Genomic DNA, 16,543 nt, shown 5'->3' on the forward strand with positions numbered 1-16,543 from the left:
CCCGCTAGGGCTCCTTTGCCGACGGTCCAGGTTGGTCTTTCTGGACATCCTGGTTAATGTCAGCCTGGTCATCTTCAGTGCTGTGGATACTGCCCATTCAATTTCAGGTTTCCTCGTATGGCGGCTACCTCACCTACCAAGCCAAGTCCTTCGGCTTACCTGGCGACATGGTTCTTCTGGAAAAGCAGCCAGATGTGCAGCTCACTGTAGGTATTAGGGTGTGGGCCAAGCAGCGGGAAGCAATGCCCGTAAGCGGTTGTGCAGCATGTTGATTGATTTGTGATTTGAAACCCTGGACACGGAAAGTTAGAGTGTGTGGCACGCCTGCCCAAAGGGTGCCTGTTTCTCCTTCAGTGCAGCTTATTTCATCTTCGAAACCGCCCCATGTTTTCTTACAGTTGAGTCTTCCAACTTAGTCTCAAAACGATTTTGAGCTCATTCTTCACGGCACCCCTGCAATACAGACAAAATCCCTGGAATACGGGTTAGGGAGCCCTAGCCAGATGCTAACTCTGTTTTTGCTTACTTTGGAAGGAGGCTGCCTCACATTTGCTGTGCAGGCACTCTGCCTCTGAGATCCATCCGCACCTCCATTTCTGCCTTAGATGCTATGATGGCTGCTGGCAGCTCCAGCTTTCTGGAAGGTTTCTTTGCACGGTGCAGTGTAAATGGGGACCAGCAAGCCTCACACACATCCTCATAGCAACGGGCCCCATGTGCTTGGTAGATTTTTGTGTTCAAGCACTGCCGAGCCATATTTTGCTTTGACCAGTAAACAAATATATTGGATTGTTCTGGTAAAAACTCAAAGGAACCTTAGCAGAGCATTGTGGAAATTAAGCAACAAAGATTTTAGAGTTACATAAGGACACGTATTACTCGATGGAAGCACTGTCCCAGCAGGGCCGTATTTCAGCTTCTGTTCTGCAGCACATCTCATAGCTGAAGCTGCTGCTGTGTATAATGTCTACTGCAGAGGACTTAATTGTACATGCTCTTGGAATGCACTGGGAGGCAAAGATCAAAATCTCCTTTGATTTTACCTTCAGACATGGAAATCATTTAGGCTCACAAAATTTTTCTTTGTTGCTTTATTTTAAACCACTATAATTAAGAGCCTTTGGGGCTTGTTTCTTAGATTAAGGTTTGGAGTGATCTGTGATCCTCGATAATGTTCTGCCCTCATGCATGGACTGCCTCCAGGTTTGGAACCAACACAGAACAGCTGGGCTGTGGTGTGTGACTTGAGGTGGAGCTGCTAATGCAGGACCTAGACATGCCCATGCAGTCCTGTGAAAGCCCCAGAGGTGCTGAATGGGATGGGGCAGAGGCCGAGAGTGGGTGGCCAGATCCCATAGACAGGGCCCTGGGCCCATGTCTTCATCCATGAACTCTTTCTCTGAGCACACCAGCTGCAAAGCCAGACTCTGTTAACCCTTCCTCCATCCCTGCCCTCTCCAGCAGTCTAAAAGCATGGTCCTATTGGCAGCCATGGAATGCACTTCCCACATTTACTACAAAGAATGATTTAAATGAATACTCTTCTCCATTTTTAAAAATACTTTATTTAGTGTGTATGAGTGTTTCGTCTGCATGTCTGTCTGTGCACAGGAGAGAGCAGCAGATCCCCTGCAACTGGATAATAGATGGTTGTAAATCTCCAAGGGGATACTAGGAATCGAACTTAGGTCCTGTGGAAGAGCAGCCAGTGCTCCAAACCACTGAGCCATCCCTCCAGCTCGTATTCTTTCTTCATATTTTAAAATCACTTTTGGTCAAGGTAGTTGTCATATGTGGAAACGTACCATTTGAGCTGCTACTCACCTGTGTCTGGGTCACTAACCCGTCAGTTCTGAACTGTTTAGGGCCAGGTGTTTCATATAATGTAGACACACATAGAAATCTGTTCTAACATCAGTATAAACTTCAAAGCATCCCAACCAAGGCACTAATGCATTCCTGCTTCCCCTTAAACAGGGTCAGCACATGTCCATCATCCATAAGGAATCCAGTGACCCACGGCCAGACAGGCTGCACCACGGGAGGCTGCAACTGGTCGAGGTAAGACAAGCCCCAGAAGAGTCTCTGATGGTCTTTGATCTGCATTTAGTTCTTTTAGTCAAGATTTTCACTTATTTAAGAATACAGATTGCATTTATACAGAGAGAGAGAAAAAAACCATACACACACACACACACACACACACACACACACACACACACACACAGAGGGTGGGGGTGGTATGGTTTAAAAAAACAAACAAAAACCAAAAAACCCAACAGGGACCAGTCAGGTAGCTACATGGGTAAAGAGCTTGATCCCAACCCTGACAACCTGAGTTTGATCCCTGGGACTTACATGGTGGAAGGAGAGAACTGATTCCCAAAATTTGTCCTCTGACCTATATGCAAACATCATGACACCTGCATACTGCACACATTCACACACACACACACACACACACACACACACACACACACACACACACACCATGTGAAACTCCCACCCTACCGCATAATCTAGAATATAATATACCATTGAGTGTTTGATGCTTACATGTTTTTGCTTATATCTTCTTTTATAAATATCTCCTTTATCCTGTGTGTGTGTGTGTGTGTGTGTGTGTGTGTGTGTGTGTGTGTGTGTGCACATGCATGTGTGTGCGGGCCAGAGGATAACCTCAGCTATGGTTCCTTAGCTGCTGTTTCTCATTTGTCTAAGACAAGATTTCTTAGTGTGAAACTTGCCAGGAAGGCTAGTTAGCAATCTGGGGGGTACTCCCATCTCCGTCTTACCCACTGAGCCATCTCTCATGCCCAAAACGACCAGAGAGCTCATGTTCTTTAGTGTTAAGAGAGATGGTTCCATGGTTTAGAGCATTGTTGCCTTTGCAGAGGGCCTGAGTTTGGTTCCCAACACTAAGGTTGGGTGGCTCACAGCCTCCTGAAACTCCTGCTGTAGGGGATTCAGTGGCTCCTCTGCTCTCCATAAACACATCCATGCATGTGCATGCACATGCAGACTGCCACATACACATAGGTAAATAATTAGACCAACGTAAAGAGGCACATCAGAGAGGCTGCCTTCTTTTCATCATGTAAGATGCAGTGATAATGGTTATCTACAAATCAGGAAGAGAGCTTCCCCAGGAGCTCATGCAGCTGGTACTCAGAGCTTCCAGACCATGACCAACGTCTTGGTGTAAGCCAGCTACTACCTGGCACTTTATTATGACCAAAGCACAAACCCCCACTACATGGTCTAGACTTCAGTACACCACAGGGGCTTGCTGCTTACATGCATTTGGAGGCAGATACGGGCTTGGAGGAGCTCAAGTGTACCAATGTATGTAATGGAGATTTCAGAAAGAGAAGAGAAAATATTCGGCAGGAATCACTTGCCAAACATGATGAGAGTCACTAATATCACAGTGCCAAACCCCCAAGTCTAACTAGGATAGAAGGAAGAGGTCCACACAAACATACTGTAACTCACGTGCAGAAAGACAAAGAAAGAACTAACTACCAAAGCCCCGATCCATCACATGCAAGTGGCCTCAGGAACAGAACGCTGGTGGTCAAAGGTAGTGGAGGAGCTATTCAAACATCGAAGGAGGGCTGGAAAGATGGCACAGCAGGTAGAGGTATCAGCTAGCACGCCTGAGGACCTAGGTTCGATCCCAGGAATCCACGTGGTGGGAGGAGAGAACTGCCCCTGCAGGCTGTCCCTCTGAGCTCCACATGTGTTCTGACATATGTGTGTGCACTCATACACATACACCACATAAAGTGGAAAAAATCACAAAGCAGAAGAAACAAACAACATGAACAATTAAGAAACAAAGAATTCATGTGCAAAAAATTTAGTGCACTGATCTGAGCTACAAGCAGAAAATTCATTACTAAACAACTTCTTGGTAAGAAGGACCCAATCACAAAAACATACAGGATGTAAGTCAGTCCACTGATATGCAGTCCCTAACACAGTCCAGCTCTTAGAAAGCAGGGTGTGCGTTTCCAGGGCTGGAGGGGGTCTGCCTAGAGTTTTTGTTCCCAACCATGAGCAAGTTTTTGAGACTTGTGCAGTGTTGTGCTCATAGCTCAGACCACTGCACTACAGAATCTATAAATAAAATGGATATGATAGTACTTTTCATGGCATGTGGTTTTTTTTTTTTTTTTTTAACAATAAAATTACATACATCAGCCAGGCAGTAGTGGTTGTGCACACATTTAATCCCAGCACTCAGGAGCCAGAGGTGGGTGGATCTCCGGGTCCGAGGCCAGCCTGGTCTATATAGTGAGTTCCAGAACAGACAGGGCTACACAGAGAAACCCTGTCTTGGAACAAAACAAAACAAAAACCACATACATCTACTACAAATAAAAAATGATAGGAAGAGTCATGAAGTGTCTCACACTGGGGATCTCAGGACTTGGGAGGCTAAAGGTAGAAGGATCCTGAGTGCCAGGCCAGCTGGGGCTTCTTAGCTAGACTCTGTCTCAAAAAGAAAAAAACAAAACAACAAAAATCCAACCAAGCTAGCCGGGTGGTGGTGGCACATGCCTTTAATCCCAGCACTCAGGAGGCAGAGGCAGGCGGATCTCTGTGAATTCGAGGCCAGCCTGGGCTACCAAGTGAGTTCCAGGAAAGGCACAAAGCTACACAGAGAAACCCTGTCTTGAAAAAACAAAACAAAAAACAACAACAAAAAAAATCCAACCAAGCACACAAACAAAGCAGCAAATTAATAAAACCAATACGTGTACAAGAAAAGAGTGTTTGCTGTCTTAATGATGCACATTGCTGAGTTAGGCTTTTTTTCTACATCTTCATCACAGACTATGTTTTCCCAGATTAAAGTTCATTTCCAAGGCATGGCGCTGGTCATGGAGATCCCCTTCCCTGGAGCAGCCTGGTGTGACTGTGTCCCAGGAGGACTTCCCCATCTTTCCTGGACTCCTTTTCCCTCAGACATTCTGAATGTCTTCACTTGGACCCATTCCAGGGCCTTTCTCTCCGGAAGTGACCTTGCCTAAGGAAACCTCTCCATTTACTGTGCAGGGAAACTTCAGACACGAGGGCAACAGTGCCCCAGTGTCCCGGGAAGAGCTGATGACTGTGCTGTCCCAACTGGAAGGGCTGTACATCCGGGGCCTCTACTTCACCGAGACACAGCGGCTCACCCTGGGCGAGGTAGGGCTGGAGGAGGCCTCTAACACAGGAAGCGGACCCAGAGCTCATCTTGTAGAGATGTGTGTCTGTCCCCCTGACTACACAGGTGACTCATGTCAGGTAGGAAATTTTCCTAGCCATGGTATTCCTCACTTCCTGGGGCCCCCATCCGTGTCTGGCTTGTTCTGGCTGCTGTCCAGCAATGCAGCATAGTTGGGGCTTTCTCTACCCATTATCCAAATGTGCTGGGCCAGGTCTAGCATCTTCCCTAGACCTGGGATTTGAATCAAATGTGACAAAGACATCACAGTGTCTTGCCTTTCAAAGGGACTGTGGGTGCTCCATAGATGTAGAAATAGAGGTAGGAAGACTCGGTGTTTGTCTGTCCTTCCCTGTAAGCTGGGCCAGAGCCGCCTTCCGTCACTCTGCAACCCTAGTGCAGTTAAATTCAGAGAATTCCATGGAAGCAAAAGGGAAACCCTCTCTCCGATTTTCCACCTCTTAGCAGGTCCGAAGTGTTTGAATTTACCCTCACATGATTAAAATGTACTACAGAATGAAACCATTTTCAACCCATACATCAATGTGTTCTTTTCCTAATGAGACTTGGTGTTGGCAAAATTAGTGGGAGATAGCAATGATGTTGTTCTGGGTACCCTGTCACCAAAAGCACATAAACTAGCAAACGTCTTCACTTTCCTGTGTTTTAAGCCAGAAACTCTGCCCCTTGTGATGGCATCCTGGAGGCTCCTTTTCTTGTGAGTTGGCTCACAGGTTAGCTCCACTCAGCTCAATGCCTACCATCTCTTTTCTAACTGATTTAAAATATAAATTAGATAGCCCAAGGAAAAGAGGAGACGGCGAATTAGCACCCTCGTGGCCAGGGTGTGGGCTTTTGGGCTGACTCAGCCTGTGATTTACAGCAGCTCTAATCATCTGGGGCTGTCTGCAGGGCCAGGTGGGTAGAAGGTGACGTCTGCCCCACCTCTCAGGAATTACAAGGCTGTGCTTACCTGTGGAACTGTTCTGTGCTTTCTCTCCCGTAGGCTGAGTCATGTGTGAAGTGTAAAGGTGGGGCCCTGCTGCAGACAGCCGTCCTTCCTTCCCTGAGTCAGACAGGCCCGGGCACTGAGCAGGGAGGGCACGTATAAGAGGGAGTACAGAGCTTTGCATGCAGCCTGGCAGGGCACCCTGGGATCAGGATGCCCCCTGCAGTGAGGTGGTCAACCTGGAGCACAGGATGGTTGTGGATCTTTGGGACAGCCCTGGGCCAGTGCCTGGGGTATGGCTCAGGGCAGCAAAGGGTAGCATTTCTTCAGCATCCAGGTCAAAATCATCTGCAAGCAAGTTATACGGAGCTCAGACCTAGTCAGGTAATGCCCTTTTTAAATTTCCCTTTGGGGTGGGAAAATGTGTCCAGCTTGGTGACATTTTGAGTTAGGGTTATTGCGGAGTAGATGGGTGGTCTGGGGGAAGGGCAGGCAGCCTCCCGGTTGCGGTGAGTGGCAGGGTTTATTGCAGGGCTGGGCAGATTGTTCTCCTGAGCTATTAACCACAAGCCCCATAAACATCAGCCCACCTTGGAATGCCTAGACAGTTGAGAGCTTGGATGCTTGTGGAGTAGTGGTATACCACGAAACTCGGTGCCCTTTAGGGACTAGCTCAAGCCTGGGACAAGAGTCTATTGCCTGTATGCTTGCCAGTTTTACTTGGAAGAAAATTTACCCACAAAGTAAAATATGAGGAACAATAAGAGCCAAGACTAAGAAAAACGATCAAGTTTGTATAGTGCCTCATGGACATGCTGCGATTTGCCGGGCATGAAACATTCATGACTTTTGTTCACTCCTTACATGCCCTGGCTGCTACATGTGTACTTACAGAGAAATAGAGCCTGTGGCCTATAAGATTGACCCAGAAAGTGGATGCGGCATTTTATCATCTATAATATAAAATGTTACAGGAAATTTTATTCTTAAAAACATGGCTTTGTAAAGCTTCACCACCTTTAAGTCTCTTTATTGAAGTATAGGACACACTCATTTTCACCTGGAGATCTTCAATAGAATTTGAATACTTCTGTGAAATGTGTTTGCTTGCTTTGTGGAGGCATGAGATGGTTACAATTGAGTCACTAACAAGTACTCCGAGTCACCTGGAGTGACCTGGAACTTGGGCAGAGCATTTCTCCTGCTTATAATTAAAAGCACATTAAGGTGGATGATTTTGTTTTGATCATGATAGACTGTTCTTTCCCATAGCAGATTTAATTAAGGCTTTTGTCCAAGCATGGTACCTTCAACTCACGAGACCTATTCGTTCATTTGAATAATTTGTCCCTTACCCAATATAATTATTTTGAGCAAGTGACGTGATGTGTGTAAGGCACCTGCCAGTTCATATTGCAGCTGGATTGTTGTCAATAGGGTCACTCAGTCCCTGGCTGGATTTCATTCAGGTGCATCTCCCAGCTGAGCTATCAGAACATTCCTTTCATACTTAATTCTCCTTTAGACAAGCCTGTTCATATAGCCTTAAAGTCATTTTTTTTTATAAAAGTTTTTTTTCCTCAATATATCCCTTTGCCTAAACATGGTCCCTAATCACATAAAGGAGCATATTATATTGGGAATTACGTTCTGTTGTTTGTATGATCTGTTAGCCATTGGTCATTTGGGAAGGAGAGCCTGGCTGGAGTTGAGGGCCCCCCCAGACAGCACATTATCCCACACTATTCCAGATGCCCAGGCGCAGGTCCTTTGTGGACATGGGCGGTGAGACTGGCCTGTTTACTTCAGGTTTTGCATTGACTGCCATTTCAGAGTCTTGTTATGGACATATGTGCTGTTTTAAGATCATTCATCAGATGGGTTGAGATATTAATTCTTCTTGGTGCTTTCAAGATGGAAATCTGGGAGACCAGAGCCACAAACAAGGGGAAATGGCCAGTGTTATAATTTTTTTTTTTTTTAGCTAGGGTTTTACTCTGTAGCACTGGCTGGCCTGGAACTCAGAGATCCTCTACCTCTGTCTTCCAAGTGCTGGGATTAAAGTCCTGTTGGAAAGTTCTTAACAGAATCTTTTAAATAAGACATAAGTCCATGGAAAAAATATTAAACTCTTGCCGGGTGGTGGTGACACACACCTTTAATCCCAGCACTCAGAGGCAAACGCAGAGGCAGGTAGATCTCTGTGAGTTCAAGGCCAGCCTGGCGTATAGAGTGAGTTCCAGGATAGCTAGGGCTATACAGAGAAATACTGACTCAAAAAACCCAAGTACACACACACACACACACACACACACACACACACACACACACACACACTTTTCACCCAGCTAAAAGCCATGCTATTATCTGGAAGGAGACAGCAGACTGGAGATAAAATTAACTGATTCTACAGAAACATGGAAACAAGACTAAACCTGGAGACTCTCTCAGGCTGGGTCTCTGTCTTCACAGTAGGCCAAATTCTTAAGAACAGTCTTGTATGTGAGCACTCAACACCTGCTGACCACTGGTTAGTGAGTGTTGCTAAAATGGTTCCAATAATTGTACCATTATTGAGAGGACTCGTTGAAGACTATGCCCACTCCACCCGGCTCCTACAAGCCTGAACCCATACTTGGGGAGGGTGAGCTGTCAGGAGACTGTCGACCTTGAGTTGGCTTGGCCCTATGCCCCAGTAGGGACCGCCCTCCTTTCTCTCACCCTCCGCCTGCTCAGCCCCTTTGAGACAGCTGGTATGTGAAGGGGCCCATGGCCACGTCTCCTTTCTCTGTCAGGTCCCATTCCCACCAGCACAAAGACAGCACAGTCTTACCAACCAGGAGCCACACTGGCTGCTGGTTGGTGTCAGAAATCCACACAGCCCCTGGGGAGGGAATCTTTTAAAACCTTGACTTCTTCACAGTAAGAAAATAATAATTCTCTTTTCTTTGTATTGATGAAACATTTTTGTTTGAAAAATAGGCTTGTCGCCCTGGATACTATCGGGACAACAAAAGCCCACCCACGGGAAGGTGTGTTCCCTGCAATTGCAACGGACATTCAAATCGCTGCCAGGACGGCTCAGGGATGTGCATTGTGAGTAAACTGGAAGTTGCTGTTGCTGGCAGGCAATCTGTTCCTCCTCTTTCCCCTGAGATGTCAATGTTCCACCTCTCATTGAACCCCAAACAGAGATTGCTATGGCCATGAAGGAGACACCTGAATCCTCAGGCTGAATTAGATGTTTCACACTTCACTTTGCCTCCATTGTAACATGCACTCTCAGAAGAGAGCACCTGTCAGGACAGTTATGAGCTACCTTTCTATGACCTCTGCCTCATCAAGTGGTAGTAACAAGTGCATCGTGGGCCTTAACACTTGCCTGGCTATATAAGTCTGAGCTGTCACTTTGGGGCTCAGTTTTGTGGGGTGACATGGGTTTCAGGGGGGACACTTGTGGCTGTCAGAGGAACAGTACCTCTATTACAGGGTGTTGAAGATGGGACTGGGTGGGCAGAGAGCTCACCTCATATGCACAGGACTTTGCATTTGACCCCCAGCACCCCTAAACCAGGCTGTAATCCCAGACTCTAGAGTTGGAGGCAGGAGGATTGTAAGTTATGGTAGTCACTGTTCTGTTGCTGTGGAGAAACACATGACCACAGCAACTCTTACAATGGAAAGCATTTCATTGGGGCTGGCTTCCAGTTTCAGAGGGTTAGTCCATTATCCTCATGGTGGGAGCATGGTGGCATGCAAACAGATGCTGGAGCAGGAGCTGGAAGTCCTTCATCCTGATCCATAGGCAGAGAGCAACACTGGACCTGGCTTGGGCTTTTGAAACCTCAAAGCCCACCCACAGTGACACACTTCCTCCAACCAGGCCACACCCCCTAATCCTTCTTGAATAGTGCCACTCCCTGATGATGAAGCATTCAAATACATGAACCCAAGGGAGCCATTCTTATTTAAACCTCCAGTTTGAGGCCATCCTGAGACACAGGAGACCTTCCATGGAAGGGAGGGAGGCAGGACATTAGTGATGAAAGGAAAAGAAAGGATAAAAAGAAAGAAAAAATTAGAGAGAAGGGGATACTGAGAATGGCTTATGGCTCATGCCTAGTCAGTCAAATACAAACACCCCTGGCTCCAAGATAAGGTAGGGTTACAGGAGAGGTGGGTGAAGGGATCACACCAAGGAGGTGAAGTGTGTCCTCACTTCTCCTTCCTCACAGAGGCCCTAGGCCTTCTAGCTACTTCCTTTTCTTTTCTCTTTTTCTCTCTCTCTTTCTCTCTCTCTCTCTCTCTCTTTCTTTCTTTCTTTCTTTCTTTCTTTCTTTCTTTCTCTCTTCCTTTTTTTGCAGTTATTGATGGCTATAGTTTATATGCTAGAAAAGGGTCTTACTTTGGAATGTTTTATCAAATTCTCTCCAATAAAATTTGTAGTAGAATATTTTTTTGTAGTAGAATATTTTAAGGTGTATTACTTTTGTTTATATTGCATTTGTTTAACTCCATGAAGCTGTGTTACTGTGCCTATCTAAAACACCTGATGGTCTAATAAAGAGCTGAATGGCCAATATCAAGGTAGGAGAAAGGATGGGTGGGGCTGGCAGGCAGAGAGGATATATAGGAGGAGAAATCTGGGAGGAGGGATCTGAGAGCTAGGAGCCAGAGAAGGAGGAGGACTCCAGGGGTCAGTCACTCAGCTACACAGCCACCTAGCCAACCAGCTACACAGCTACACAGCAAGCCACGGAGTAAGAGTAAGATTTACAGAAGTTAAAAAAAAAAAGAACTCAAAAAGCCCAGAGGCAAAAGGTAGTCAGAATAAGTTAGGAAAGCTGAAAAGAAACTAAGCCAAGCTAAGGCCAGGTGTTGATAATTAAGAATGAGCCTCCATGTGTGACTTATTTGGGAGCTAGATGGCATCTCCCCCTTCCCCCACAAAAAATACCAAAGACCAACCAACAACAAAAATTAGCTTGTTTCTAGGAATGGTAGCACTTAATTCCAACACTTGGGAAACAGAGGCAGGCAGTGCTCTGTGAGTTCAAGGCTGGCTTGGTCTCCATGGCAGGTTACTGGTTAAGAAGGCTATACAGTGAGACCACATCTCCAAAAAAAAAAATAGTTTAGGTAATTTTCATCCCAAAAGAGTCTTTTAAATGCTTTATTCATATGTATACCTGGTTTTAAGTGTACTTCACTTTCCTGTTCCATCAGAGCTCTCCCTTCTACAGCCAGGGCCGCCCCCAGTTAAGGACCTTTGGCAGCTCACTCTGCTGCCTTGGACTTGCTTGTGTGGTGTGGTAGCACATGTGGAGTCCCTGGCCTCTACTGAGCCTGCTAGGCTCTGGGGATCTGCTTCAAGCTGGGGCAGGCCAGAACAGGAAAGTGCCAAGGGGGCCGCCTGATGGAATATTTTGTTAGATTTTAACCTTATAAGTTCAAAAAGACTAAAAGGCCCCAGTGGGTTGTTTTCCTGAGCAGCAGTCTGTTTGATACTGCCTGGTGTGTGTGACACGGTGATGCTTTCATCATGAGGCAATGTTTATCTTACCACAGAACCGTGGCCGGATGTCAAGTCTATCTTCTAGAGAACAAAGGGAACTTTCTCTAGATTCGGTACACTTCACGTATGATAACCTGTCGGAGTCGTACTTCATCTTCCAATCAAACAAGGGTTGTCTTTCCATTTGCTCTTTCTGTAGTTCTCTCTTTGCCTGTCTCTAAGGCCACTGTGGTCCCTCGAGGCACAGCCCTCACTCCTCAGGAAATCCTGACAAATTGCTGTGGTTCTGAGATCCCGGCTGAGCTCAGGCCCACCAGATACAACCCTTCCTCTCAAGAACCTGCTTTACACACCCACCCACCCTACCACACATGTGGACACACCCACCCTACCCTACCACACATGTGAACACACCCACCCTACCCTACCACACATGTGAACACACCCACCCTACCCTACCACACATGTGAACACACCCACCCTACCACACATGTGAACACACTCACACCCACCCTACCACACGTGGACACACCCACACCCGCCCTACCACACATGTGAACACACCCACCCCACCCTACCCTACCCCACATGTGGACACACCCACACCCACTCTACCACACATGTGAACACACCCAGCCTACCCTACCACACATGTGAACACACCCACCCTACCACACATGTGAACACACCCACCCTACCACACATGTGAACACACTCATACCCACCCTACCCATCCACATATAGGGGCAACAACCATGAGGCAGAGAGAGCTAACTGAGCATTGCACAGGCTATTGAAACCTGTAAGCTCACTCCCAGTGACACCTCCTCCAACAAGGCCACACCTCCTAATCCTTCCTGTGGGGGGCCCACCCCCACCTTTTACAGGGTTCCTATGAGGAGGAAAGAAGCATAAGGAATTAGTAGATAAAAAGATAGCAGAGATGAGACAGACAGAAACACAGAATAGCTTCAGGAGGACCTAGATCAAAATCCACTGGCCCCTTCTGGCTAGATCAAAGCATACTGTACATCCAAGTGCAGACCCTTCCAAGCACCTGGTAGCCATGCATGTGGTCAGTCCATCCCCTTATGCAGCCCTGCTGGGTAAAGCGAGCTCAGATCTCACTAGGAAGCCTCTGTGAGCTCCCACACCTTCCCAAACAGTTCCACCAACTGGGGACCAAGTGTTTACATATATGAGCCTAAGGAGACATTCTCATCCAAACCAACACACTACCTAACCATGTTTTATATAACTTTTAGTTCCTTAAAGATTCATAAAGGATGGATTTGTTTAACTAGGCATTTTTTTCCCATTGGAGACAAGCCCCATCCTCAAGTTTTTTATTTTTCCTAACTTAGCTTCAGGATTTATTTAAGTCTTCACATCCATTATCTTCCTCTGTTCAAGCACTGTGGTGGCATATAGAGGTAAAAACATATAAGCAACCTTCAGAGTTCAACCTTGTTTCAGGTCATTTCATGAACACAAGTTATCTCTTAGTTACCAGATGTCCATAGCACAGGGGACTTCCCTCAGTGTGCGTGTGGTGTGGTGTGGTGTGGTGTGTGTGTGTGTGTGTGTGTGTGTGTGTGTGTGTGTGTGTGTATTTGAAACTTTGTTGTGAGGGAGGGTGAATCCAAGAAAGGTTATAACAGATTAAAAATCCCACAGGAAAACATGCTTAACACAACCCATACAGCCCACCATCAGGCTGCTTGGTGATGTTGTTGTGGAGTGCCATCCTTTAGACATTAACTGTGACATAAAGGTAATTGGATTTACAAATATAAAATGCTTAGAAACAATCCCTTCCTTCCTTCTTTCCTTCCTTCCTTCCTTCCTTCCTTCCTTCCTTCCTTCCTTCCTTCCTCCCTTCCTTCCTTCCTTGTTTTTTTGGAGATAGGGTTTCTTTGTGTAGTCCTGGCTGTCTCCCTGGGACTCACTCTGTAGACCAGGCTGGCCTTGAACTCACAGAGATCTGTCTGCCTCTAATTCCTGAGTTCTGGGATTAAAAGTGGGCACCACCACTGCCTGGCTAGACACAATTTCTTAATTCTCTGGAAATTGAGTTATAAGGGACTTCTTCTAACATTGTGTAACTTTCTGTTATTTTAACAGATTCCACATGTGAAAACCTATTTAAAATGTATTGCTCTTCAGAACTGACCTCAGTTATGAAGAGAATGAGGCTAGCTTCCAGATAAGACCTTCTAACAGGAGGAGAGAGAATCCACACTTCCCAAGGACCCAGCACATTTTTAGTTTTGTGCTTGTTTGACCATTTGATTGAGACAGAGTCTCATTCTGTAGCTCTGCATAGCCTGGAACTTGCTATGTAGACCAGGCTGGCCTTGAACTCTTAGCATTCTGCCTGCCTCAGCCTCATGAGTACCTGGTTAAAGACTTGCACCACCACATCCAGCCTCCCTTTTGCTTTCTAAAATGCTCTTAATAGCATCGGAAAGTGGTGCTCTTCTAATGGCACATTTTAGGAAAATTGTACTTATACTTAGTCATATGTCAATAAAATTGACATAGGAAAGAATAAAACTTAGATAAATAAAGGAAATTGCCCAAGATGCCACGCTGTGAAACGATACTGTGGAATAGGAACCTATATGGTCTTTCTCTATTGTAGCTAATGAAAGGACCCTTGAACAGGGGTGGGGTGGGGGTGTTGGTAGGGGTGGTGTGTCCCAAAACACCATCCATTTCTTTTGTTTATTTTTGAGACAGAGTCTCTCACTGGCCTAGAGCTTGCCAAGTAGATTAGTTAGTAAGGCCTGGAGATCTACCCTTCCCCCTAGTCCTGGGATTGCAAGCATGTCCCACCATAGCCAGCTTTTAAACTCAGATCCTTGTGCATGCAAGACAAGAATTTAGGCAGACTGAGCTATCATTCCAGCCTTGCAGTATTTTTGTGTGGTACCAAGAGAAATTAAATAGGAATATATATTCTCAACAGAGCCAATATCATCTTGTAGCCAGAGGACTAGAGATGTCGTCCAGGTGTGTCAAGCATACTTGAAGCTCTGGATTTAATCATCAGCACTGAAGAAGATGTATAAACCAATAATAAACAGCTAACTCGCTGTCCTGTTCATCTGTCCCCAGAACTGTCAGCACAACACAGCTGGGGAACACTGTGAGCACTGCAAGGAAGGTCACTATGGAAACGCCATCCAGGGATCCTGTAGGGTCTGCCCCTGCCCTCATACCAACAGGTACAGTAGGAGCTCACAGTAACAGTGTGTAGTCTGGCACAGAACTGAGAGCGGTCAAGGAGATAACGGGTTAAAGAGAAGTGACGGCTGGTGGGCTGTGAGTGTTCCTAGCGATGACAGTGTGCTGAAATCGCCCAGAGTGGCGGTTGTGCAACACCTCAACTGCACGAAGCCACTGAATGCTATTTGTGGGTAAACTGTACAGTATGTGAATAATACTTCACTAAGGTTGGTATATATATATATATATATATATATGTCATTCTGGTTGTCAGCCTAGCCTTTAATGGTTGAGCTATCTAGTTTTTTCTTAATGAACAGACACAAATGCAAGGAAAACCTCAATCATTGAACAGAAACTGTCTTTTAAATTGTTCCCTTTTGTCTTTTTCCTTTTCTTCTTTCTTTTGCTGCTCACTCAATGGTTTAACGAATTTCATGGGCACCCATTATGGGGCCAGGCCTCAGCTTGGCTTTGTACTAGGGACATTGACATATGGTAAAGATGGTGGAATCTGATAGCTTTATCTGGAGTGGGTCAGGGAAAGGAAGGGTCGCCACAACTCACTGCACAAAGTAAGTACATGCAGAAATAAATACGAAGGAGGTGATCAGACAGACATGGGTTGTGTGGTTGACAATTAGAGAGTGGCCGAGAAGCCATGGCTGGTTAGCAGGGGCGTGAATGATGAGTGGAGAAAGCCAAGGCAGTATGTGGGTCCCAGAAGGGAAAGCCTCAAAGGGTCTGGCCCTGTCCTGACGCCAATGGGTACTGTAGACACTCTCAGTGGCAGCTGGTAATCTGGAGGTTCTACAGAACTGAGAGTGGGGGGTTGAGGGGCTAAAGAGGTCCACAGAGAGGCAGGAGGGCTGACGTGCACTAAGAGAGAAAGGGGCCCAAGGGCGCTCCTTAATTGGATGCACAATCTTCCAGTCACCAAAATGGTGGGTATTGTGAATGAGAAAGAAAAAGTTTATTCATGAGGCAGCCCAGAGACAGGTGTGGGGCAGCCTCAGACCCACCTCCCCGAGAGCAGGGTTCAGGACCATTTCCGAAGTGAGGAAGGCAGGTGGGATGAGGCAACATCTACCAGTCGTCTCTGTACAGCTGGACGTCATAGGATGCACACTAGGAAGTGACGGCTTTGGCCTGACCTGAAGGCTGGGTTCTTTTTGTCCGGCGATGTCAGCGATGTCACCCATGGGACACTTGCACATGTCCAGGAGAACAGTCAGTGGTTCTGATAGAAGCAGCTTTCGAGTCCTGAAAGTCGCCTGGATGATCATTGAGACCCACGAGTCAGGAGTGTTACCAATAGCTAAGCTCACAGGAGTCTAATAGTGCCGCTCACCCGCATGGGCTCCATGGTGGTAATTGTGTGAGCAGGGGGAGTTTGAGACAGGCTTTCTCTGTGTAGCAGCTCTAGCTGTTCTGGAACTTTCTCCGTGGACAGGGCTGGCCTCAAACTCACAAAGATCCGCCTGCCCCTGCCTTCCAAGTTCTGGGTTTAAAGGCGTGGGCCACCATGCCCAGTGTAATTTTTTTTAAGGAAACAGAAGCAGGTGAAGCGAGAGGGATTCTTCAGGTTTTCTCTCAGTGCCAAGAGGTCTGGAGATGCAGCTGAAGGGTCCAA

At 46.4% G+C, this 16,543-nt stretch overlaps 1 protein-coding gene across 1 annotated transcript in view; it reads left to right on the forward strand.

Moving 5' to 3' along the window:
* Lama3 (laminin subunit alpha 3) overlaps positions 1-16,543 on the forward strand; it is a 252,313-nt gene that overhangs the window by 172,237 nt on the left and 63,533 nt on the right. Inside the window, 5 exon segments of the mRNA XM_036204961.1 lie at positions 108-206; positions 1,978-2,061; positions 5,065-5,295; positions 9,147-9,260; positions 14,800-14,909. Of these exon segments, the coding sequence (XP_036060854.1) occupies positions 108-206; positions 1,978-2,061; positions 5,065-5,295; positions 9,147-9,260; positions 14,800-14,909 (638 nt within the window).

This window comes from Onychomys torridus, chromosome 13, assembly GCF_903995425.1.
Source record: "Onychomys torridus chromosome 13, mOncTor1.1, whole genome shotgun sequence".
In the NCBI taxonomy this organism is placed as follows: domain Eukaryota; kingdom Metazoa; phylum Chordata; class Mammalia; order Rodentia; family Cricetidae; genus Onychomys; species Onychomys torridus.